This window comes from Cygnus olor, chromosome 8 (assembly GCF_009769625.2).
Source record: "Cygnus olor isolate bCygOlo1 chromosome 8, bCygOlo1.pri.v2, whole genome shotgun sequence".
In the NCBI taxonomy this organism is placed as follows: domain Eukaryota; kingdom Metazoa; phylum Chordata; class Aves; order Anseriformes; family Anatidae; genus Cygnus; species Cygnus olor.
The window spans coordinates 25,025,227-25,051,728 of record NC_049176.1 but is presented as its reverse complement, the minus strand read 5'-3'; the positions used below and the strand labels follow the sequence as shown (position 1 = coordinate 25,051,728).

Here is a 26,502-nt window from a genome sequence, read left to right as displayed (position 1 = left end):
ATATTGGATCCAGGATTAAAGTTCTCCTCACTCTAGTTTAAAAAGAGGAGAAAAAAAAAAACAAATTGTTTCTCAGCCTGATGTCTTTTCTTTACTTGATCTTGTAGCTCCATTAATTTCTACTGCCAACGAGTACTATTCTAATACTACTAAGAAATTAAATGGAAGAAACAATTTTGTTACTAAAGAATGATAATTATTTCTACCAGAGTCTTGTTTTTTAGCCATGTTGCTTTGGCTAATTATTGTTGGAGAGACTTTTTATTAACTTTTGAATTAAGAAATACTTTGTATTATCAATATGAAATGTAAGAAGAAAGATAATTCACTTTTTCTTGCAGTACAAATCTGAATTTGGGCTGATATTCAAATAGCAAATCTGAGCAATCTGCTGATAAATGAACATGTGCACAAGGAGGGTGTTATAAAATACTTGGGTGTTGTCTTGTTTTTAGAAACAAGACTTCAAATAGGTGTCCACACTGATACAGTCTCACTCTTTGCAGTATTAAACTGCATCTCTCTGTTCCACTAGAGAAAAAAAGTGTAGATTCAACCTTTGTTCCTTTGTGGTGGGTTTGGTCTTACGAGAGAGCAGCTGCAGGTTCGTAAACATATTTTTTCTCTGCGAACATATTTTTATTACTGTATTGATTCTTAGTGAGGGAGAGCCAGCCTTGAAGTAGGATTTCTGATGAAACTTAGGGGTGGAAGTTGTTTTTATTCTCTGTCCTCTGCTATTGTAGGTGTCCTGCTCCTTACTCTTGCTCTTTGGTCTGTAGGCCCTGTGTGCAAGGCAGGCATCCGTCGGCTTGCCCCCCATCATCAGCGGGCAGCCTTGATTCAGGCTTCTGGCACCTTGTCCCTCTCACCAGTCTTCTAACCTAACAAGTGGTACCTCAAGACCTTTCTATTTTGCCTTTTCCCAATTCCATTAAGAATTATTTTCATTCTGGCTTCTATTAACTCACGTAAATGAAATTCATAAGATTTAACAGCCTTTTTGGCTGGCTACTCCAGAGCATGCCCTTACCTTTTTGTGCCTTTTGGCCCTCTTTGTCACAGCATTGTAGCTTGGTATGTCATCTTCCCTGACTTTCAGACCCCTCTTTTTGTGCTGAAGAGATTCCCCATGTCACTTGGTTGTCTGTTTCTGTCTTCTCTTTCTCGGGAAATGCTGCAGGAGTATTTAGTTCTTAAATTTTGGGGGGTGATGTTAGCCCAGATGATGGCAGCTCTTAGCTCTGCCTTTTTAATCCTTACTTTTCTTGTTGACTCAGATTTCTTTTCAGCTTCCTTCTCTGTCATCCTTATGCAGAAAACTTTCTTTCAGCTTAAGCTTAGGATAGCCCAAGATATTTTCCTACCATTTCTGTCCAACTAAATGTACTTCATGTGTGTGTTTTCAGTGTGCCCAGTTTTTTTTTTTTTCTGGAATCTCTTTTTCGACTTCCAACAAAGCTCTACTCCAATCTGAAGAAAAAAAAGTAAAAATAAATAAAACAATATAGTGAATTATTGTATCCAAACACCGAATTGACTGTGCCAGCACCTGGTGGATGCCTCTCGGCCTACTGCCCTCCTTTGACCCGCGTCAGGTTTGGTGGCACGTCACTTACTTCTTCAACTAAGTTTTGCATTTCTGCAGCCATCCGTTACCCTGTGTTGTACACTGTTGTCATTCTGAGTTTCTTCTGCTTTGGTGGTGGCCTTAACCTCCATGTGCTTCTAGCCCAGGGGTGTTTTTTGTGAGATTTTTCTTCCTCTATATCCTGAACACTTTGTGAGCCAGCAGGATGTTACATTTTCTGAGATCTCTTCTTCCTCTTTGCTTGCAGTATATTAGCTAAGAATGTCATTTATGGTTCTCTTTTTTTCCATTTTCAGATAAACTAGCTTGCTTTTGTTGTTGTTGTTATATTATCGTGCTGTTTTCATTTTCAGTCACAGCAATATTGATTATTGTTTATTTGTGCTTAAGTGGCACTTAGGAATCCATGGCCTGTGGTGCTTTGTGCCTGTATTTGTTTTGAAGCGCCAAGTTATACCTTTGCCTGTGGGCTTTTTGTTTTGGTTCTTGAGTGTCTCTCTCTACTTGTGCTCTGTAAGTAGTGCAGAGCCTCCTGAGGCAGATGATGTTCTCAGTCACCACTGAGGCAGCTCAACACAGCAGCGTGGGGGAATTTGGTGCAGGTGCTGCCCATATGTGTTGGGTATATGCCTAAAAACGGGAAGGGAGATGTTAAATTTTTTGAACTGTCAGTATATCATTTTCCACAAGGGGTGGAATTTTTTTTTGGAGGCTTAGGGGAAGGATGAATTTTGCTCAAGGTTCTCTCATTTTATTATTATAAGATTTATAGCAACACCAAGCCGCTTGTTTGGACTGATCCCAGACCTGCCATCCCTCATCTACTCAGAGTGCAGAGCTCTCTTCCTCTAGTTTTCCAGCTTTTACTCCAAAGGTGGAAAAAACAGCACTTGAACTATTTTTTCAAAGGGATTAGTTTTTTCAGTCCATACTCCTAAATTAGAAAGTAAAGAATGTTTTAAGGAGACTTGGAGATTTTCATAGTTGTACTCTATGTCCTAGGATAGGGTGTGCAGTTTTAGATCGCTCACAGATTTTTACTTGAATTTAACCACCTCATTTCCTGCCTTGTCAAATTCGCTTTGTCTGCCTCAGTTCCCTGCTGCTGCAGGCTTGAAGCGATTGCATTTTGGCCTAGATCTTCCCATCCTGACACTGAAATGAAGGTCTGTGAAGAAAGCGTTCCAGGAACAGTTTATCCTTCGCGAGTTGATACAGACTCTCTTAGGCAGGGTTGGTTTTTTGGCCTTTTTTTCCTTTGGCACTGCTGAGGCCGGATGTCTACCCAGGCGCCCTGAAATGTCTCTGCAGTTGGCTGTCTTTTGGTACCCTGTCTTTTTGGCACTCTGGTGGGTATCCGTGTGGGCTGGGGCCACTGGCCCAGGAGCCCCGCACTTCCATACGGCTGTCCGGCACGATCGCTCCATCCCGACCTTTTCCCGGAGCTCTGGTATCCCAGCCTTTCTGGTTCTGTCCACCAAATCACAAAATATAATTTTCTCTGTCTAGTACTGTGGCTGCTGTGCACAAAAGTGGTTTTTCCTAATTTATCGGGGCGTGTGTCTTCCAGCATGTCTGTTCTTAAAGGACAGAGGGTTTCAGTGTTGTCCATGCTTGCACCACAGTTCTGCAGAGTTTATTTTGTTACAGGTACCTAATTAACTGTGTTAAGTGCTAGTTCTCAGCAGCTGGTTTTGCTAAATCACTTATTCCACGTATAGAAAAAACAGTAAGCACAACTTCATGGCAATCTGCTTGTGGCCATCCAAGGGAAGGTATAATGTTTAACTTGTAGCGAGGTTTAAATGACTGGGGACAAAGTCTAGCCAAATGATTCACATAATTGCAAAGAAGGTTCACAGTGACAGCATTTCTGGGACTGCCTTTCACTTTCTTAACGTGTTCTGTGGCTGCAGTCACTGAATTGCATCTTGTTCAGTCATTTAGGTTCATATCCTGATTTTCTTCTGGCTCAGAATTTGTGCGTGTTTTGCATTTTGCTGGATTCCTGTTTTGTCCTTGTCTTTTGTAGGCTTGCACAACAGCAGAAACGGAGGCCTAAGGAGAACTGCTCGAAAGGCACGTTCATAATTCTCCTCCCCCTGGTCTACTCTCACTTCCCTCCCTCCCCTTCCCAAATTCCATTAATATTTACAGAACACGAGCCAGTACTTCAGTATTATCCTCAAATTTAGAATGAGATTTTTCTGGCTCTGTCTGCAGCTAATGTGGAAGACAACAGAGGTTAGAAATGCACTTAAAAAAAGGAAAAACAAAAGACCTTTCATATCCAACACACTGGATGAATTGTGTTAGGTTTAAATAAGCCTAGAAAGAGCTGAACATATGTAAGAAAATATTATATGTAATTCCATTGGAAGACAGGGGAACATAATGTTAGCTCATAAAGTAAATGAAAAAATACTGAGCTTTAATTTACATAAATGCATTTTTACCATTGTCTCTTCAAATTTAGTGCATGTGGGGAAAAAAGTTCTTCAGCTTACTGGCTCATTTACAGGTTAAGCAGTAAAATCAAAGAGTCACATGAAAAGTTTTGTCAAACGTGAGAGACCTGTGTTGGTAGTTCTGCACCAATAATTTAAAAACGAAGCATTTGTAAGGACTTATAAATAAACTTTGTACCTTCAGTCCACCTGTAAAGTTTTGCAAATACAGATTTCACAGACAAACTGCGAAATTGGGAGGGGAATGGAGAGTGAAGAATTCAAATAGCTTTATTTGACCCCCAAGCTAGGTATTTTCTTTCATTTCTGTTGTTCAGAGTACTAAATAAGTTCTTAATCTCTGTAAGTTGACTTAAAAAATAAAAAGCCAAAACCAAAGATAAATATTTCTGTTTTCCAAATTGTTTTTATTTTAGTGTTGTTTTATTTGTCAGACAGTATTTGCTGACTTGACTGTAGTCTGCACATGCACTTACTCCTTGGAGACCCTTTCCCGTGGCTGTTTCAAGGCTTTCTTTTCCCTGGCCAAAGAGTGGCCAGGGTCTGTTTCCAGTTTGCCTGGGGTTCTGGCTAGTGTTGACCTCAGGCAGTTGCCAGCAGACACTTTAGATAACTGTGAAGCAATTGGATCGTGTCCATCTTGTTATGAGGCCAAGGGTTATTTCAGACCATAGAAGCAGATCTACATCCTTTAAGTGCAGAAGGAATTCATCTGCATGTTCTGTGGGAGATGATTTGGCAAAGCAACCTGGAGAAGCTGGCTCTGCAGTGAGTGTGTGCTCAAAGGAATCCTCAATCTATCAGGTAGCCCAAAGTATAGAGACACAGAAAAGAGTATTTTTTTTTTTTTTTCCTTCAGTATGGGTTTTTGAACTTCTGTCCTTCTGTGAAGATGCCAGTACCCACCAGCCTGTCTTTCAGTCTCTAAATGTTTAGGTTTTTAGATAAGAGCTCTCATTTTCTTCTCTGACAGTAGAAGTGAGCTATCTCACTCTTCTGATGAACCTACATTTTCCAGATAAATGAAAATACAGGTTTTTGTCTTTTGTGTGTGTGTGTTTTGTTTGTTTGTTTTTGTTTTTTCCAAAACTGAAACAGTTGGATTGCCTTTTGTTTTACTGGGATAAGCATCCGTGGTGATCTGGGGAACAGAGAATGATCTAAAATAAGCCTAGCTGTTTTTCTGTTGTTTATCTGTTTCTTTTTTGCATCTGTCTTAGTATTTATTGCTACCATCTGCATTTCATTTCAGGTTGTCTAATGTCTTATTCTGCATTTTCTGTGCCTATTCTTTTTACATAGCCTTGGGCTGTAATATCACCATTTGCCTACAAGAGATCCATTTCTATCTGTAACAAAATGAATTGCATTCATCTGTGTAATTCATTTCTAATGAATGCCTTGCTTCTCATTAAACAGTGATTTACCTTTGTTTCCCTTTTCTACACTGTCAACACAAACCATTCTGAGGTCCTGTGGAGAGATGCTAATTTGAGAAAGCAGAAGTCAATGCAACTGAGCACTCAGAAATGCCATCCTCATTGGCACTTTCAAAAACATTCATGGGACATTTCTGAAATACAGTTTGCAGGTGGATAAGAAGACTCAAAATATTTTCTTATTCATAGACCTCCAGTGCACAAATAAAATGCTTCAGAGTTTAAATGCATCTCTCCTTGTCAATGTCTTGAACAGGTAGACAAGCTTGTGCTTTTATTAAGACCTTGTTTGCTCTGCAGTAATTTTACAGATCACAGGCACACCTGGGGAGGACCATACTCTAGATTCCCTGTCCCCTCTGCAGCTTTTCAGGAATATTAAAATTTTTCAAACTTATTTTTAGGAGGATGCTTTGAATTACTTAATTTTTAGAAATTTTAGAACCTTTCAGATTCAAAAACATTTTACTTCGTTTTTGTATGAGATTCAAAGGTTAATATGACCATTTATTGGTTTCATATGTCTCTGAAGGAAAAGGATTAATACTGTTAACTAATGAAGTAGGGGTCATGTAATGATTTTGATACAGATTTGGTCCACGTGCAGGCTTTGCTGCAATGCCCATTCAATGTGTCCTGCAGCATCCACTTTTCCTGCCCTGATCGTTGCAGAACAGTAGAATCTGCCATGTTTGCAAATAGATCTGTACTGCTCACAGATGATAGATAAAAGTGCAGGGTAAATTACCAAGCTTATTTTCGTTTTAAACCTAAACAGAATTTGAACTGTAGCAACAGATACTGAATATGAAAATACTGTTGGTAAATATAATATAAAGCAATACAAATGTTTTGTAGGAAGTTGTCTTATTTACAGCATCTTTAACTCTTACTTCAGTGATAGTACTACCTACTTGTTAAAACTTTTGATGACTCTTATAAATTTAGCTTGGCATTTTACAATTATTTACTCTTGTGTTTGGCCAGATCAATCTCCTGTTGAAACTCTAGAATTGTCAGTGGCTATCAGTTGAGTGACACCGTGGATTAATTTGAGGGGATTGAAGCATGGGAAACTTTTCTTTATTTATTTTTTAACTGTTCTTGCCTAAGTCATGTAGCATTTGGAAGTAAGAACACTGATTAATGTAACAATTTTATTTTCAATATACGTTTTAGAGGACAAAACTGACCTTGAGAACAGTGTGATGCAGAAGAAAATTAAAATCCCCAAACTCTCTCTCAATCACGTAGAAGAAGCTGGGGAGGTTACAGATTATGGGGAAGAAGATGTGGAGCTTAGACACAGTAAGGTACTGAAGTCTTTCCTTTTTTTTCCTTTTCCTCCCCCTCCCTCCTTTTTTTTTCCTTTTTGAAGTTCTTGGGGCATACACAGCTGTTGTAGCTTAAGAATTCCAGGCCTGCTTTTGATCCCATTAAAACATTGTGTTTGTTGTAATTGGGTCAAATTGGGGGTGGGGGGATGGGATATGGGTTTTCAGAAAACTGATTCATTTGCAAACATTTTCCTGTTTATACGGTCTGCACAGCTTAATTGCCATTTGAGATTTTTTGAAACAATTCTTTCGCTTTGCCCAGAATGCTTTAAAAATGACCAGTTGCATGAATGCTGAGCAGTTTGCAGTGGCACTTGTGACCTATTGTGCTCCGCCTGTTTGGAGTTGGAAGGGGTGCTCTGAGACTTCCCAAATACAGCAGTGGGTGAGAAGACAGACTGATGAGACAGCATCCCTCCATTATTTTTGCCAGTTGCATTTTTAGGTCCAGATGACAGAAACCCACTATGTAACTGTATTTATTTTTCGATATCGAATGATTTCTTTAAAAGTCTGCCAGCCTTCAGAATAACATACTGCTCTGTGGCTTCATGTGTTTTGCAGATGCGGGAGTGATACTAGTATGTTTCTTTATGGTGGGCCAGCATTTTTTTTAGAGCATGCGTGGAGCAGGCATAACATCAAATAATCTTATTTTCTGCCACATTACTCATGGATATTGTGGTATGGGAATTGATAGTGTCAGCTTCTTGTCTCTAACCTATGAGCTACATTTGCTTTCCTTGCAGTTGCTTGGAAGTCAAATGCTTTTTCTGTATTTGGCCAGTAAAACTTAGTGACTTTTACCTATGCTGTTACATTTTAATACCACTATCCTGGCCCCAGAAAAGATGTGCGCTTTAATTTGTAGGGTTTGGATTTTGTTTAGAAGACTGAAGGTAAATTTCTGTTAAGAGTCCAAAGGAGATGAAGCCTCTGCAATGCAGTACTAATATAGAAGGAGTCAGTGAATCAAGGAAATGAGACTAGATGATACATTCTGTCTCCAGCTTCAGTGTTTACAATTCCCTCTCAGTGTGTTCTGATAGTGTTAACTTGCATCAAGTAGTTGGGTGATGTACTAGAGGAATAGCCAGAGAAGGGTTTGATTCCTAAAGTGTGGGAAGGACAGTCCCTCTGTGTGCAAAACAGCTTTCTGTGGTATGCTCCTTTCATCTCTGATGTTTTTACAGGTGACAAACATAGGACATAATTGATTGTTTCTCTAACCAGAAAATTCATTGTTGTAGGAAACCTAGATGTTAGGCGTAAACTCTAAAGGAAAAGAGATCCAGATCCAGTATTTTCTTTAAAGAAATTATCTTTGTGTATGGAATCAAGTGACCTATATACACTCAGCTTGCTTGCAAGTGTTTCACAAATGCAGAAACAAAGGCCTGTAACAGCCTCAGAAGTTCGTATATGCATTAAGCTGAATTACGCGTGCATGATAGTTAAGAGGTCTGTCTCCATAAAAATCTGTTAGGCAGAACAGTTTTGCAGGCGGTCTGTCTTGCCTTTTTTTGAAAGAAAAAGAATATGAACGGTTCACAAATCTGTAGAATTTAACTTGTATTAAATCTTACTCCTAATTTATTTATTTTTATTGTAACATGCAGAGGCAAGATGGGAGGAAACAAAGTGAAGGTACACACAAAAGCATCGAAGCAGTTGTTGCTCGCCTTGAAAAACAAAATGGGATGAGTCTCAGTAATACTTCCAGCCCTGAGGAGGCTTTTATGGAGACTTCAGAAGGGATGAACAACATGGACGATGCTGTAGTTCCTCGGATTCTCTATGAAGAATTGCTGAGGAGTTACCAACAGCAGCAAGAAGAAATGAGACACATTCAACAGGAGCTTGAGAGAACGCGGAGACAGCTTGTGCAACAGGCAAAGAAGCTAAAGGAGTATGGGGCACTCGTGTCAGAAATGAAAGAGCTCAGAGACTTGAACAGGAGACTCCAGGATGTACTGCTTCTAAGACTAGGTAGTGGTAAGTGCCGGACTTAAATGGGAAGAGTTTTAATGAATTTTGCAAGTGTGATCAATAGTAATGGAAACATTTTTGAAGAATAGCAGTGGTTGTTAAACTGGACACTGAATGTTAAAAGGGTTTTCTGCTATGGCTGTACAATATATGTCGAATTTGTATGATCTGTATGTCTGGGTTTTTCTTTAATAATAGTAGAGGTCTTTGTGCTGGTTTGGTTGAATCAGAGTTCCATTTTAAGCAGCTGTATTTTAACAGGTCTCTGAACTCCCAGTATATGCTGAAAAAGATAATAAAGTTTCATCTGCAAAATATGCCAATATGTTCCAGTTTTAAAAAGAAGAAAGAAAAGGCAGTGCAATGAATATTTGGGCTAAAAAAATTTATTCCTTTCAGTTAGGGATTTTGTTTTTTGTTATGTAAGTGACTGTGTTACCTTCCATTTTATGCCCCCTCTTCCCATTAGTAGTACATTGGAATGTGATAGACACCTGGGCTTTTTAGCAGTGGCTATAAACAGCCGTGCTATTTGAAAAATAGTGGATTGTTAAAGGATAATTTAAAAACCATTCTATATTAGTGTCCCATTATCAACACTTGTTACAAAATACAGGTTTGTGTAATTTGGATTTAAAATTTAAATATCTTGAATCAATTGCTAATTTGTTTTGGTTTATAACAATTATTTAACGGTTATGTTGGAATAAATGGGAAAAAAGACAAAATAAAAATTTCATCATTTTCATTGAAGATGGTACCGTGGAATACCTTCAAATATTTTACTGATTTATATTTGTTTGCTGTTAGAATGTGGTACTGTTGTGTTGAAGGAGATTTGCTTGGTGACTGAAACTTGGTTAAAATTTATGCATCCAAACTTAGCATGCTGTGTCTTATGTCTGCGTTTGTGTATCTGGAAAATTAATTTTTGCATGTAAATTGGATATTGGCTCTTCTACTTGACTTGAACGAATGCATGCAATGCATGGGGGTCCGAATTCCATTCATGTACAAACCTGAACCCGAGAGAGCATGTGCCTGTGCTGTAGCATGCGTTAAGGTGTGTCTGCAAATTTGGAGCCAGGTTCTCAAAGTAGCTGCTGAAGATTTACACTGGGTATTTGATTGTGAGTGCTCATCATTGTTACGCTGTGCATAATTAAAATGTCATTACTTATTATAAACATTATAGTTAACTTTTTAAATAAAACTAAATAGGCAAGATTTCCACAATCTGCAAAACACAATGTGGTTGGCAGTAGATTCCAGTGAGCTTTCTAAAAATTTTCCTTGGATGGAGAGATGTTTCTTCATCTGCAAGTAGTTAACTAGAATTTATGTGAATGGAGCACCAGCCAGATGTTAGTAGGCAATGGGGCTGAACAGTGTAAAATACCAATTTGACTTGACAGCAATTTGAGTGGTGAGACCAGCAATGAAATGAAGGCAGCTTCTGAATTCTGTCTCGTTTCTTTCACTTTAAGAAATGAGGGTTGCATTTTTACTTGAGCCAAGTCAAGAAAGCTTAGAAGAAAAAAAAAAATTGAAAAAGCACTGAAAAAAAATCTGAATCTTCGCTCCAAGTATTGGGCCAGATTTTCAATTGTATCAGTCTGCCACCTGCTTTACAGTTGAAGATACATCTTTATTCCATTGAAGACAAGTTCTTTTAATTTAATCACATACCTGGGCGAATATCAATTATCAGTAACTTCCAGAAATCCCTTGTAATAATTATTTGTAACATTAAAACATTATGGAGGTGGGTTCTGTCCTGGATCCCTTTGGAGTTTGATGGAACTTTTCATGGACAACAAAGTTAGAATTTGGTCGTATGGGCTGTGTCGTGTGTGTGTGTGATGTGATAATTCGATGTACTAACTGCTGTTAATTCTATTGCCTTTCCTTGTAGCCCCATAGTGAAACAACCCAGTTCTAGAGAGATCAATACAAAATTCTGGAAAGATTAGACAGGGAGACATCTTCAGCAAGTTATTAATTAGAGAGTCTGATGACAGTCTGAAAAAGTGCTAATTTTAATCAAGAAATAGATATATAAAGACTTGTTTAGTCTTCCTTACATTACAGTTTTATAAATGAGGTATATTTGAGTATGTGAATAATCTGTGAAAATTGTTCAGAAAATATATTACATCCTGAATTTATCTTCAGTTGTTGTGGTGATCTCTTAAACCTAGAGTTTCAAATTACATGTAATTTATGTTATGCTTTACTTCTAGCAGGCTGGACTTAATGCAAACTAATTGCATTTCTGTTTCACCTTGGAGACTTCTGATTTCTTTGCATGAGATGACAGCTGTTTTGTGCTGATGAATTGCAGCTGTGGGAAACGCGTGCCTGTTGCCATTTTAAACTTGCAGATCAAATATAGAATACCCTCTTGAGCTAACATTCAGTCAAGTATTCAGTCTTCTAATTTCCCATCAATATGTTGATTTCAGTGAGAAGTTAGAAGTCAGCGTATTCTGCTCCAGACCTAGCCCTTCATCTCTGCTACTAGAACTTGAGCCACTCGGGTGGAAAGAGTGGAGTACTTCATCTTTCATGTGGTGACACTGAATTGCTGTTTGCTTTAAAGAACCTTGAAAACAGCTATGGCAAATGACAGTAGTGAAATCACTACTGATCCATAGGGTAATATTGAAGATTTTTTTATGATTTTGGTATACTGTTGCCCAACAGATCACTTCCTGGAGGACATGGGCATTTGACCAGGGCTCTAGGCCTCAGTGCGGTGGGGGGAAAAGGCTGACAGTAGTGGAAGAGGTTACGGTATCCCTCGCCCAAACTTCATGAAGAACGTGCACAGCCAAAGCCTCTTTTTCCCTTGCCTGCTTTGAGATCAGGAAGCCTTGTGATCATAGGCCTTTTCTGTTTTCTTTCCTCTGTTGCACCTGAAAATGCACTAATTTGCCCTGTTTGTACTAATAGATAATGGGGTGATTTAGAGAATTACGTCAATGACTCTTTCCTGTAGGCCTAATTTTAAATAGTCCTTAGACTACAGAAGATGAGAATTTCAAAAACTTTTAGAAGTAGGGGGTCTCAGAGTACGACAGGTACAGTTTACTATGATTGTACATGACCAGAAATCGTGAAGTTGTAGCAGGGATAATGTTTTGGTGTAGTTTTCTCTCTGATACATACTGCATTTCCGCATTGCACTGCTAAGAATTAACATTGCTTTAAAGCCTGAGAGTGTATCCAGCTTCATTCAGTCACAAAGTAGTTATTTTTATCAAGGTCTTTTCAGTGATGTAATTTACAAAGTCTTGGGACTGACAACAGGATAGGGAGAATGAAATGGTATTTGTGTCATACCACACGCTTAAGGAATTACTATTATTCAGCTTCTCTAGGTTTGTTTGGCTTTTTGATGAGGAAAAAAAAAAGGCCACGTTTCTGTCTAGTAAGAGTACAGTAAATATTGTTTATAAAATATTACCACTTCTCAGACTCCTGTTGTTTTTGTACAAATCCTGGTAGGCTGTGTTAGCTCAAGAGGTGTTAAAGAGAAGCCTTTTGCCTCTTCTTACAACGTTTGAAGTTGGTGGCCTCTCAGGGAAACTTTACAATCAGAAGGAGAAAGATTTTTGCAATAAAACATTTGTGTCCTTGTTGCATTTTGAAGAACTGTCTTCATTTTTTCATGATCCATACGTAATAAGTACGTTATAAGTACGTTATAAGTACCAGTACTCTGTTCTGGTGAGGCCTCACCTGGAGTACTGTGTTCAGTTTTGGGTTCCTCCCTACAAGAAAGACATCGAGGCCCTGGAGTGTGTCCACAGAAGGGCTACGAGGCTGGTGAAGGGCCTGGAACACAAGTCCTGTGAGAAGTGGCTGAGGAAACTGGGGTTGTTTAGTCTGGAGAAGAGGAGGCTCAGGGGAGACTTTATTGCTCTCTACAACTACCTGAAAGGAAGGTGTGGGGAGCTGGGGGTCGGCCTCTTCTCACAGATAACTAAGTAATAGGACTAGAGGGAATGGCCTCAATTGTTCCAGGGGAGGTTTAGGTTGGAAATTAGGAGACATTTCTTCTCAGAAATTATTAAATACTAATATATCAGTCAAACATTGGAACAGGTTGCCCAAGGTGGAGTCACCGTCCCTGGGGGTGTTTAAGGAAAGGTTGGACGTGGTGCTTAGGGACATAGTTCAGTGGGTGTTATTGATAGTAGGGGTACGGTTGGACCGGATGATCTTGAAGGTCTTTTCCAACCTTTATGATTCTATGATTATTATTAAGCCTGCTTTTTATGTCCCTGCCCATTCATCTCTTTACAATAAGATACAGAGCATGAAGCTTCAAAGAGAGAACTTGAAGTATGGTGTATGGTAAATCAGGCACACAACATTCAATAGCACAAAGGCAATAATGCAGGTTGTATGTCTTTTTATGTCTAATTCACAACATGTGGGGCTGAAAATGCAGTCTGCAGAAGTTAGTGAAAGCAGCCTACCTAGTTAGAGGTACATTTCCGTTTGGGAAGAAGAATCAGCAGAGTATTAATGAAGACAATTTAAGGGCTTTCTGCTGGTGATTTCTAAGCTGTAAAGCATGAATTGGTATAGAGGTCTTTCTGACCTGTTAGAGCTATGGTTACTGGGGACTTTAATCAGCTATTTTTCTTGGGGAACTCTGGAAACCAAATCCCAGCTCTGTCAATATATTACTATAAACACACAGTGAAAAACCTAAATAGTAGGTTAAAATATTTAACCTGAGATAAGTGTTTCCTCCTAGGAAGAAAGTGATTATGCTTAGGTATCTTCCTCAACGTTTTTCAAAGTGTAAGAATAATGTACTTGAAGAAGGCTCAAAATAGTGCTCTGTTGAAGAATGTGCTCTTAAAGGAAGAGCTAAAAGTTCACTTCTCCATCTAAGTTCAAACTGGCAATTATGTCACTGCATCTGCCAACGTGAAGATTTGTGCAAAGACTCTGGATGGTTCAATCAATCAAAAATTTTCCCCCATCTGACTCATTTTAGCAGTCTCAAGTATAGAAATTTCAGTTTGTTTCAAGTTTCAGTCTCACTGTTCTATATGCACAAGAGTTCAGGCGCTTGTTAAGGTTACTATGAAATTGCAATGCAAATGGTCTGTTTTCTGCAATTCTTCAGTTGCGCCATGGTTGCATTGCGTATGGCTCTTAAGACACTCAGTAGCTCTGCTGTGTGGTCATGCGAGTTGCCCAGGCAATTTCTAGTTGTTCCTCAGCATCAAGTGGCAGTCATCTGAGAACATTTAGCTAGCTATGTAGGTGCAGAATAAGCTATAGGATAAATGTCAAATACCAACAGTGAAGGAAACACTGATATGACTGTGTACTAATCTGTGAATGAACTGCATGAAGTAGGAGGAATGAATACTTTGGTTCTTCCAGGCACAGGAATTATTTAAGATGCGTGACTCAAGAGATGAGTTCTGGTGCCAGGCTGACTTGCAGAGTTAGATCAATTCAGGGCTCGGCTGGTGCATGATGGTGACTTGCTGATTGAATTGTTGAATATATGTAATACCTGGTACAGTGTAGTTCTTACACGTGGGTGAGTTTATCCTTATAGCTGTTGGAAGGGGGCAATGATTGTGGTGTCCAGGCCCTGAGCTGGCAACGTGGCTGTAGTAGTGAACCTCCCTCCTGCCTGGAACCTCAGCTGCTGTTGGAGCTTAGGGACATCAAGAGACAAGGGTAGGCTTGGGGCCGGAGCTGGTTCGGAGCTTTTGGTTTAGCTGCTGCAATGAATGGAATGATGAAATCCAGTTCACAAATTATTTTATTTTATTCTTCTGCCTTTCCAGGAACGCTTTGTCAATTTGACCTGGAAAAGAAAAGATGATGACTGACAAAATAATTATCCTCTTTTGAAGCCTCAAGCATATGATTAACATTATTCTATTACTTAAGCTGTGCTTAATTTTTGTTGATTACTTTAAAAATAAAAATCGGTGTGGTGGATAGATTGGACAATCAAAATTCTAATATGTGCTGGTTTTGTTTTTTTAAGTTTGAATAATCTTTCTATGCATGATACTTTAGCATAAATAGCCTAAGCCTGTTTCCTTTGTACCACTGCTGTAGATCCTCACTATTTTTAATACATCTGTTATATCTAAAGAGACTTCAAAGTTCTACAAAATACATAATGCTACATGGATAACTTATATAATTATCTCAGTAAATTATGTAGGTTTCTACATAACTGTATAGTAATTCTTATTTGGAGAATTACTGTTCTTTCTGATTTATAAATTCAGTGCCATTGTAGCACAATATCGATAGTGTGCCTTGAAGCAATCTTATCCATATCTCTAATTGTCCTTACATTTTGAGAATAAAATTAAACATTTAAATATAAACTAAATATTTTAATCTATATAAGACAGAGTTACTTATCCTGCTTTTACTTGTTGATGTTCTCAAGTAGGATTTTGGTTTGGGCTCTTTCTAACTTTACAATGACTTTGACTACTGTGATATTTTATGCTAACCACGGGTGATGAAATAATTGATTTCATGTTCTCTGGGATAGCAGACAGCTCTCTTTTCTTAACTGTCTAGGACCTGCCATTGAGCTTGAAAAAGTAAAACCAGAAACAATTGAGCCTGAACCTGAGGTACAGAAGACCTTCAGTGAGGAAGCAAATACATCAACATATTATCCTGCCCCTGTTCCAGTAATGGACAAGTATATTCTCGAGAACGGAAAGGTATTTTATATTAAATACAGCATGAGTAGTTTGTAAATGTCCTTCAGGTGATTTTCTTGTGGAATTTTCATGCTCCTGGGGGTTTTGCATGGTTGCAGTTTGTACAAACTTTCTCAGTTTTTGTGAAGGTACACTGTTATGCTGAGAAAAATGAAGGAATTACACAAATATTAACAGCACTGAAAATTATGCTCAGTGATGAGAGCACTTAATGCTATGCAACACAAGGGATATGATGATTAAGTATGCATGCACTAGCATGTTTTTGCATAGTCTTCAGCTGGTGACATACGTAAATCCATTGAATATATACCAAAGTTGGTAACGCACATTGTAAAGTTACGTTAGTCTGTTTAACAGAAATACCTTTTTTCTCAAAAGGTCTTTAATATTGTTAGTGAGTGGTACTCATACTGCAGAGAAACCTTCATGCTTTGGTTGAAGTACAACAGCTAATTATGAACTCCGGGATGAAAATGGATGCCCTTGGATATGGTGGGAGCATTGCCATTGAGTTGAGCTGAAGTAGTTTTATTTTCCAGATGCTTTTATAAAGTTGATGAAATACCGTCTAGGTGCAGTGTGCCAGCACCTGACTGATAGTTTTTCAGACTTCAGCATGTTTAAGACATTATCTGCTCATCCACAGAGGCCTGCTTTTATGGCTGTTGCCATTATGATTAAATTAACATTATATTTCTTTTGCAAAACCATATGTCCTTAAGAATTGTCTATGCAGATCCTGTCTATTAGGATACGTATGCATTCAGTACCATAATCTGAGAACCCTTTAGAAGGAAATGTCCATTTCAGCCTTGACACGGAGCTGAATTTAGTGATGGAATAGCATGAAATACTACGTTTTCAGATCTGCATTAGGAGATTGACTGCACAAGTGCCTGTCTTTCCTAAAGATGATTCAACGTAATTGTCGAGGACAAAATGTATATGACAAATGGTATAATTTTGGCAGTTTGACAGGTATTTGGTTTAGATAGCTTTTCTTGCCTAATATATTTAACATACATCATTTGCTTTTTTTTTTTTTGTGCATATGATTGCTAATGAAAACATAGTATATATTACTGTGACAGTTTGGTTTACTTTGCTTTTTTTCTCCTTAAGGTTTGTAAGCTAGGGCACGTCCTTTAGTATTCATACGCAGCTTTTTCTGCACCTTCATTTCATCTGCCAATCTCTTGGCATTTATGCTGCTGAAGCTTTCTCTCTCTCTACAGATACTAATCTCTGTGTAACTTCGCTTCTGTAGTTTTGGGGGTAATTCTAATGTTTACCTATTTATTGGGGTTTCAGCCAGATCAGAAATATGAACTTAATAACGTATTTATAGTGTTGGGGAGAATTTTTTTCAGTTTTCCTGATTTATGCCTTTTTTTTTTCATTACACCTTTATTGACATACACCCCTAGAATAGGGGAAATACTTTTTTAGAACTCCTACCCTTTGTGGCATTGGATTTGATCTTAGCAGGATTCTTTCCAAGCAGATAAATCTTTCCCCTCCAGAGGGACAACAGAGTTACTGAACAAGAGCCGATGGCATTCATTGTGAAAAAAGAAAGTCCAACTTCTAAGATACATTTAAATACGTTGCACTTGTTAGCACAGTTACAATGGCGAGCATTGCTTTCAATTTGCTGCTGTTTTTGTTGCACTGTGCTTAGAGGTTGATCCTGCAGTTGCTGAAATCAGGGGCAAAGTTCCCATTGATTTCATCAAGCCAAGGGTCTGGCCCATGGGGCATCTATTCCAGCAAGGAAGAAATGAGTTCTGAATCAGTGCGGTAAGCTTCCCATAGCTTTGGGAGTAATAGGAAACAGTACCAAGCCTGTTTGACAGAGAGGTAAACTGAGACATGGACAGATTAAATTCCTTGCTGTAACACTGCTAGAAATAGAAAAAAGGAGACGTAAGATTTCTGTGTCTGTGACTGTCTGTCACGTACTTGCTGTTACCATAGGTGTTTCATATCAGGGATCACTTTTTTTTTAATAAGTGAAGTATGTTCAAAGAAGAGATGATCTGTCTACAACATAAGTATTGAAAATATTTGCTGTAGCTTTATTTTTTGTTTCAAATAACTTAAAGCTAATGAATAATTTATTAATTTAAAAGACTAAACAATCTGTAGCAAAGACAAACTCTTACCTTGGCAGAGGGGAGTCAGATTTTTGATCAAATAGAGCAGTTTCTACAACTAATTTAATACAGAAATCCAAAGTTTAGCATCACAACGTTCCTAATCTGCTATTTTCTAAGTAACTGTTATGTTTGTTTTTACAGATAACTTTCCATATTAAAACAGAAATAGCTGAATTATACCTGTAAGGTGTCTGTTTTCCGAACACAGACTGCACACTCTGAACAAAGGTGTCTCACAAAATATGTAGACGGCACAAAAAAAAAGTGTGAATTTTCCTAAAGCAATTATGGAGAGGCTTGACAACAGAGGAAAAAAAGGTGTTCGTGTTGTGCTTATTACTAGTTCCATTTCTGTCTGTTACAAAATATAAATACCATGTGGATTTGTGAAAAGCTTCCTAAAATCCTCTTAGTATAGAAGTTTCTGCAGGAGAGGCAGCTTGATTTATGGTTTTATACTTTGAGGAATTTTTGAATTTTTTATTTTTAACAACATAGGTTGTAGCCAAACCATTCATATTTTTCTATTTAAGCTTTTAAACAGCTAGTTGCTTTTGAAGGATGCTGTAATAATAAAATGTTTCTTGAGGCTACATCTGCAATAATAATTAAGACAGGTTCCAATTTAAACGAAAATGGAAGTGTGCGTAAATGCGGGCTGTAAAATTATGGCTATATAAAATTTAACAGTAGTTTTGCCCAGTTTTCAGTGAGTTTAATGGGACTTATGTGATAGTGTTCAGATCTGTATGAGGAGGAGACAGTTTCATAACACTATATGAAAGGAGTAAACCCACAAAAAACTAAGAAGAACAAACCAGTTAAGCCCAACAGGGTCTCCTAATACAGTTGTTGCTGTAGAATTGTGTTCACAGGATTGGTTTTAAATGATGGGGTGGAAGTAAGCTTTTATTAAAGAGTTAGTGTTACAGAAAGAACCTCCATTTGATCAGATTTTATGAAACCTGAATATTAGATATAAAAATCCTATCGATACATATTTTGGGTATTTTCCACTTCTGCAGAATTATCTGACAGCAGGTTGTATGATCTTTTCCAGTGCAGTGAACTCTTATCAGTGATCAGAATAGCTAGGTCATGCCTTATCTTGTCATGGGTGCCGAGCAAGCGTGGGTCCAACAGAGTGACGCCCATCACCATGTGAACAAGGCTTGCTGTGTGCAGACAGTGCAGGTGTCTGCGGTGTACTCCAGGAGTTAAGAGCATAGATGTGCAAGGGACAGACGTTATCTGTGGTTCTGCACAGGGCCAGCATTTGGATCCAGTCAGACTTACTGGCTGTGCTTACAACAGATCCATGCTGATTATTGGCGGAGTCGTTTTCCTTGCTGTTGCTTGACAGTGGCCTGGTTATCAGGAGGTTTATCAGCTCAAATGTACTCAGTGTCAGCCTAAGGACAGGGCTCAAGTTCTCATCCTGCATTCAGCTGAAGTCCAGAGCACTGGGAAGTTTGGGGTAGAGATACTGGGTGGTTCTGTGGGTGTTAACCCAGCACAGTCAATGCTGAACAAGGCTAATAAGCAAAACTAGTCTCAAGCACCTGCCTAGCTGCCTTTTGGAGACTGTAGTGGCTTTATGCTGCCTTTTTCAGTACCCATATTATCCTGCTTTATTACTGTAATGAAATATCTCTGCTTCGTGTTGTCTGGATAATGGAAAATTTATGATGTTGCAGCAGTGGGTCATTGCCTTTACCACAAAACAGTACTCACCTGCTTATGACAGGCAAACTTTGTGATAGAATTTGAGTCCCACAAAACTTCCAAAGTCTCTTGATTTATGCTGAAATTGGAGCTCTCAAAATCCCTCCTGCCCATCTAGTTACTTTAAACAATCAGGCTGAATTTTGCCAACAGGTACAGGATATGGCTTAGGAAATATTTCCCTTTCTACTGCCTCCAAAATATGCTTTGGGTCCTTTTCAGCCACAGAGAAGCTTTCATGTTAAAGAAAATGTTTTTTATCTTGCTCCTGCATTAAGCTGGTGCAACTGCTTGGTTTATATGCTGTGCATATCTTTATAATAATACTGGATGTGTTTACAGTTTCCTTCTTCTAGTTCTCTTTCTAACCACAGTCTTTCAGGAGATAGGCTTGGGGAGGGGAGGGGGGTAAAAACAGTAATAGTAATAAAAATGGTAGAGTAAGAAGAACTGAGGGGGAACAAAAAGGAGGAGGAAATCCCTGACCCAGAAAGTTGGAGAAGTTTCAGAATCAGGCTAAATGAATTTGTTTAGCCCTAATTACTGTTGTTATAGTACCTAATATTAATGTTCCTACAGCACGTGGAGACTGTTGTGTGCTACATACCATAGATAAGTTGTTATTATTACTACCTTCTAGGTCCATCTTGGCAGTGGAATTTGGGTAGATGAGGAGAAATGGCACCAGCTGCAAGTAACACAAGGAGATTCAAAGTATACAAAAAATCTAGCGGTTATGATTTGGGGAACAGATGTTCTCAAGAACAGAAGTGTCACAGGAGTTGCAACCAAAAAAAAGAAAGATGCCGTTCCCAAGCCACCTCTCTCACCTCACAAATTAAGCATTGTCAGAGGTAGGTTATTTGAAAACTTTTGCTTCCTGCTTTGGAGTTTAACCATTAATCACTGAGTTGAAAGATGCTTCATCTCAGCTCATGTAAAATTAACTGATTAAAAGCTGTAATTAAAATTGCTATTGCATTGTCAGGAGCATACTTATCCAGGAAAAATCAGACACATTGCAATAGCTGCACACAGTGCAGGCCTTCACAGTTGAAGAGTTTTACATTGACTTCAGTAAGGTTCTAGAAGATCATCACTCTGAACCGCTTGCAGGACAGGACTCTAATCTTGGAGAATACCATGTTGTTCTGGAATTCGTTTGTAACATAATGATCTTTTAAATGCACGTAATTGCTTTTAACAAGCCTGAGAGTAGCTTTAGCACATTCTTCCATCCAGAATGTAACCAACTCTGACATGAGGCACAGAAACCATTATAGCTGTGACTATAAAAATATGCATGCCTTCAAAGCTGAGAAAGAATAGTTTTGTGCTCTTAAGTGGAGAAACTATAAATAGTAAAAATTAAATGTTGCGCATGAATTAGAATTTGAACAGGAAGTGTAAATCAGTGACCTATCTGGCAGGAAAAATTGCAATGACACTTTTAGTAACTGCAAGCCTGAGTCCATGCATGTAGTACCTAGAGAGAGCAGGCCTTCTCCTATATTTAAAATGAATAGTGAATTTCAGTCCTTTCGTATCATCATGCTTGTGTTTCACATTCATTTCTGTCTCTCTTGGTATTTTAGGCTTCTTTTTAAGTTAGAACTGAGTCAGTTCCTCATGGAATAAATACCTAAATTAGATTTTTAGGTTTTGTGTCCAGACTCGATTGCAGTAGGGCTGAAAGAAATCTCCCTATTAAAATTTCTTCTGCAATTTGCTTGAGCTTCGTTTTTCCTGTATTTCCTGTTCTTAGTCACTGTGTTCTTAACTATGAACTCTTTTAAGAGCACTTCTAATCTGCCTTGCAAGTATCATGTTTTGGAAGTAAGCAATACAATTCCTCTTTGAGTTTGTGCATGTGTCTTTGTCTATGTCTTGTGGGGAAAAGTTGGAAGCTGATCTTCCTACTGTTGTCTTTCTTACTCTGTAAGAAATGAATAAAAGAGGTTTGTTTTTTCCCCCCACTAATCTGTTTCAAGAATAAATATGGAAATGCAAGCTGTTCCATACTGATTTTCTAGTTCTGGCTAGGATCTTTTGGTACAATCCTAACATGTAAAGCAGTGATGTACTGGCTGCGTAAGGAATCCACTCTGTGGCTGTGGCTACCCTTGTCAGCTTCTAATGGAAAAGAGGATTGGTCACCCAGTATACAGATGCACTCTTACAAACCCACAGTAAAAAGGGATGATTGTTCATTGCAAAGAGCTTTCAAGTTTCCCAGCTGGAGGCTGTTGCTTCTCAGTGCTGCTGGCAAGGTTGCTTATGCGAGAATTTGCTCTTTTACTTCAGTTAGGGCCAGTCTGTGTTGCTTACACTGCTTAAATGCTAGCTTTCTTCTAACTCATCTTGTTTTGACTACAGAGAGTTTGGGAGTGCACTCCAGCAGGCACATGGTGAGAGGCAGATGGAGCCCTTCTCTTTGTGCTCTTCCTTACCTTCACACACTCCAGCAATCCAGCTCTTCCCCATCTCCTCAGTTTTCTGTTTTCTGTCATACTTCTGCTTCCTGCCTCGACCCACATTCAAATTCTACTGTTCTACTCACTGGTTTCCCATGTTCTTCTTTTCAGTGTTTTTTTCACCTTGTCTTTGACTCCTTTTTTGTTGGACTCAAGACTGCACAATCTCCTCATGAGCCAGTTAAACTGCATGGCCAGTATTTTTAGGTGGCAGCAGACAATTCCTGTATCAGCGGTACTGGGCAGTGTACAAACATGGTTTTCCACATCGTTGTGTCCTTTTCATTTGTGTAAATGTTAGCAGGTTATGATGTCAACAGTGTCTACTGGAAAGCTGAAAGTAATCAAATGAGAAGTTATGTTATGGAGAAATAAAGAAGAAGAAAAACAAAAAAAATGAGTAGCAAGTGGACAAATGGTGAAATGTGAGGAAGCTAGTTGGCCATTGACTTGGTCAGGCATCGCACAGAGAAGTTTAGGTCCTCGTTAGTCTTTGATGTCTACTTGGAATTTTGGTTAAGTCAGAAATAAGAAGGGGTATCTCTATGCTTCTCTATAATCAAAAGACAAAGAAGCAGAACCCCCGAATCACTCTTTGGAGCCCCTGAGCCAGCATCTATATGTGACTACTAAATTACTATTTCTGCAGCCCCTTATAGAAATGAAAGAGAAAGAACTGTGATAACCTTTAGTCATGGATCTATCTGGGTCATACTGACTTTAAGAATCACAGCTGGTGTGTAAGTTCTGTCAAGTAATTATTTGCTTGACATTGTGGCTGTAACTGTTATTTTACTGGAAGTTCACCTTAGTAGGTGTATCTGCTGCAACCTTTTGGCAGTATTCCTGAGATTGCTGAAATACAAGTTTACGTCCTACAAACATGCTGGATGTCTTCAGGTTCTCAGTGACATGCCTCTTCTTATTTCATATTTCTTAGTTTCGTATTTCAAATTGTAGTTTAGTGATAATTAGCATTTCAGCTATCGGGCTGCATGGTGAATAGTTTTATTTTATATTCAGTGTATGTCTTAAAACATAAAATTCACATTGTTTTAGATGTTCTCATTGGTGGGCACAGAATAACGTATTTAAAATAGATTTTTGAGTGATAACATAAGCTCTTCATGTGTCTGATATCTCTAGGTTCTTTAAAAACTCTCTACTGTATAGTATGTAATAAAGAAATTATAAGAAGTGTGATGCATGAGCACTGCTATAAACCTTGTTAACACAAAACAGCCTTTATAAAACTTCTGAGAGGTTTCAAAATGAACTACAAAGCATGCATAGTACTTAATTTTCATAACTTTTAATGTGATGCATTAGAAATGTTATAAACCATGTTAATGAAGTGATAATCTCTGTGGCTTTCTGTATATGAAGCAATAAATGGCTACTGGAATAGATTACTAGGCAAAGCAGAACAGAGTTTGTTTAATCAGTCTGGGAAGCTGTTTGTTACTAGTAGCCTACACAACAAAATGCGTTGTTCTGGTTATGAAACCAAAAAGCAAAACCTGCTTGTCTCTGAGGATTCTAGTGTGTTGCATCAGTTTCAGTAACCTGTGCTGAGTCCTGTCACGAAACTACTGACACCGTGGAATAGAGTTGTCCCTACTCTCATTGTCCTCATTGCTTTGCAGTTATTACTGTTACTCGCTTGTTGTATTACAGTTGAGTCCACAAAGTGCATTGTGCAAATCTGTGAGAAGATGGCTCTCACCCTGAATAATCTACTACTAAAAGCAAAGTTCAAAGTATGCCCAGGGACAGGGCATACAATAAAGATGCAAACGTTAATTTATGTTGTACAGATTTAAATAATAATAAATCAATAAATTCCTTCTCCCTACTGGTTACTGCTTGTCTAGCATTATCATTTACTGACTGTCTTGAAGGTGTGATGATAGAAGTGATTCACAGGGACCTGTAAATAACAACAGGTCTGGTGAGACCATTCATGTGGGAGAAGATTCTAAATCTGCTGTGGAGATACAGACAAATACAAGAGTTAGGCAGGCAACACTGAAATTGTATAAGGTTGGAGTTAGCTTTGTTTCTGTATAGAAAACTTCTTAATGCAGTCACAGCATAACTGAAAGTTTGTCATGCCACAGATTCAACCCTGGTGAAAAATCTTTAACAAAATAGCCAGTGAATCAATGAATGCTGCGGTTGTCTTGCAACAAATATACACAGTGCTTACTCAGTGTTGTCTCTCGAGTAGTTAGCCCAAAACAGGGCTATATTTTTTTCTAAAAATAGACTAATGGCTCTTTTCTTTTTTTTCTCCCCAGAATGTTTGTATGATAGAATAGCACAAGAAACTGTGGATGAAACCGAAATTGCACAGAGACTCTCCAAAGTCAACAAGTACATCTGTGAAAAAATCATGGATATCAATAAGTCATGTAAAAATGAAGAAAGGAGGGAAAGTGCAAAGTTCAATTTGCAATAAATTTTGGATTTTTAATAAAATCTTAGTGTTTTACATAAGTGTTGTTTTTTTTTAATTTGTGTGGCATTTTTGCTAATGGGAGAAGCTGCCCTGAAACGTTACTCATTCTATAACTGATTCATTTTTTGAGCAATTTTGTTAAAAGCCTTACTATAGTGTAATCTGCTTTTAAATAATGTGAGATAGATTGTAAGTCCACTCACAATGAAATGGTGAATTTTCAGAGTTTTTTCCAGTCAGCTGCAGTATGTAACCTGCAGTTCTGTATATAGGTTGTAATTCTGCAAACACAAACCCATTTTGCCTACATTTTGTTTTACTGGAGTTAGTGAATCTAGGCTGCAGTAAAAATCTGTTCAAAAGGTAGAACTGTAAAAATCCACTTTGCTATTGAAAAGGATTTTATTGTATTTTACAGAGTGTTTTTTCTGAACTGAAATTTTAATCGTTTGTTTTTATAAATATTTGTCTCATTCTCTAACAATATATTTGGTCAAAAACACAGAAAGAATGCTGCTTCTTCACTTACTATCTTGCAGTTAGATCACTATTGCCATCATAGTTGCAAAATATCCAAAGCTATAAGTTGTAAAATCACAATAATTTATTTTAAATATATATATATATAAGAACATTTCTTTTTCAGGCACCAAGGCACCTTCCAGATTTCTGGTTATGGTACAAAGCTCTTAACTATGTCTGTGTTACTGTTTTTGAAATAATATTTGTATTTTTAAAAGATTTAAAGATTGCTACACTATGGCAAAATTATGTATACCAGAAAATCTAGTACCATTGCCCCTTGAATCTGTAATTCAACAACAGATACTTTTAGCATAAACTTGAATTAGAAATAAAAAAAAAAGCATTTAACATTGAAGTTAGACATGCAACACAAAGACATAAGGAATAATTTGTTGTGTCTGAATTATATCTTACTGTCAGTAATTGAAAGTAAATAGCCTTAACTCTTGTTTCTTGTTTTCATGAAGGATTTTGAGAAAAAGATTTGTAGATATAACTTAGGACCTGTTCTGATGAGTCTTGAGGTTTTGTTACATTTGTGATTTTAGTTAACCTTCCATTTATTTTACACACAGAGATGTGATTATCTACCTTTCAGCTCGTCTGTCGGTGAGCATCAGCGTTTATTTCTTCCTACCACTGCAATCTGCTTCCTGTAGCTTTGAGACACTTGCCGTTTCTTATCGCCTTCCTTTAGCGCTGGCAAACCTGACGTTAAGCCTGTTGCAATGTCCTGTGTGTGCAGATAATGGAAAGGGAGCAAAGCGAGGGTTCCTTCAAGGGCCGGGGTGCTGCGAGGGGAGGAGGTGGCGTGGGAATTGCAGTGCCTGCTTCAGGAGAGCTGGGGAAAGCAGCCAGTCGTCTATTCCTGCACACTACGTGCTTAAATGATGTCTTAATTTAGGGCATAAGCATTTGTTTCATGCTTTCTAAGGTGCAATTTTGTGATAGGCTTAAGCCAATAAGCCAATCCAAGTGCATCATGCTGCCAAAAGAGTACGCCCCGCTTTCTCTGCCCATGGCCCTGCATTCCAGCCTCATCCCTTAAAATGGCACTTGTGATTTTACACAAGGCTCTCAGATTGCACCATTTGCAAGGTTCATTTCGTAAGGGCTTATGCCAACAGGACAGAGCCAGGGGGAATTTGTAGCGAGGGTTGAGGAGAGGAGGAGTGTCCTTACAGTGGCTTATGCTTATTCTGAAATTGCTTTTAACAGCGTAGCTTGTCTCCTGTTAATCTCAAAGTGTTCTTAGGTAGTGTTTAATGAAGTGCATAAATGTTTATGCTTCCTAATTTGGGATGCTAAATAGCAAATTAGTGTTTATAATGTCAGTGCATGTATCCTTTTATTAATTAAAGAACAAAATGGAGATAACATTGGAAAAACACTTAAACATCAAGCTCCCACTTTTCAAGCGGACTTGTGATTGTACAATGTTGTTTTTTTTAAAGTGATATTAGGAAAATCCACTACTTTGGGGGGAAAATGTCCATAATTTCCTCAGTTTATGCCTTTAGTGCTAATGTGTTTTCATTGTAACATCTTTAATGAAAAGATCATGCCGCACTTCTTAGGAGATAAGCCTATTTGA

General features: G+C 38.2%; 1 protein-coding gene across 7 annotated transcripts in view; it reads left to right on the top strand.

The window, feature by feature from the left end:
* Nucleotides 1–24,417, top strand: part of BEND5 (BEN domain containing 5) — a 586,011-nt gene extending 561,594 nt beyond the window's left edge. For 6 of the 7 annotated variants that reach the window (XM_040564872.1, XM_040564871.1, XM_040564873.1 and 3 more), the window contains 5 exons: nucleotides 6,678–6,811; nucleotides 8,455–8,830; nucleotides 15,413–15,561; nucleotides 20,089–20,302; nucleotides 24,223–24,417. In XM_040564872.1, coding sequence (XP_040420806.1) covers nucleotides 6,678–6,811; nucleotides 8,455–8,830; nucleotides 15,413–15,561; nucleotides 20,089–20,302; nucleotides 24,223–24,383 — 1,034 coding nt within the window. In that variant the 3' untranslated portion in view covers nucleotides 24,384–24,417. The remainder of the gene's footprint in view (nucleotides 1–6,677; nucleotides 6,812–8,454; nucleotides 8,831–15,412; nucleotides 15,562–20,088; nucleotides 20,303–24,222) is intronic. The other variant, XM_040564878.1, reaches the window with a different exon arrangement.
* The last annotated feature ends 2,085 nt before the right edge of the window (nucleotides 24,418–26,502 follow it).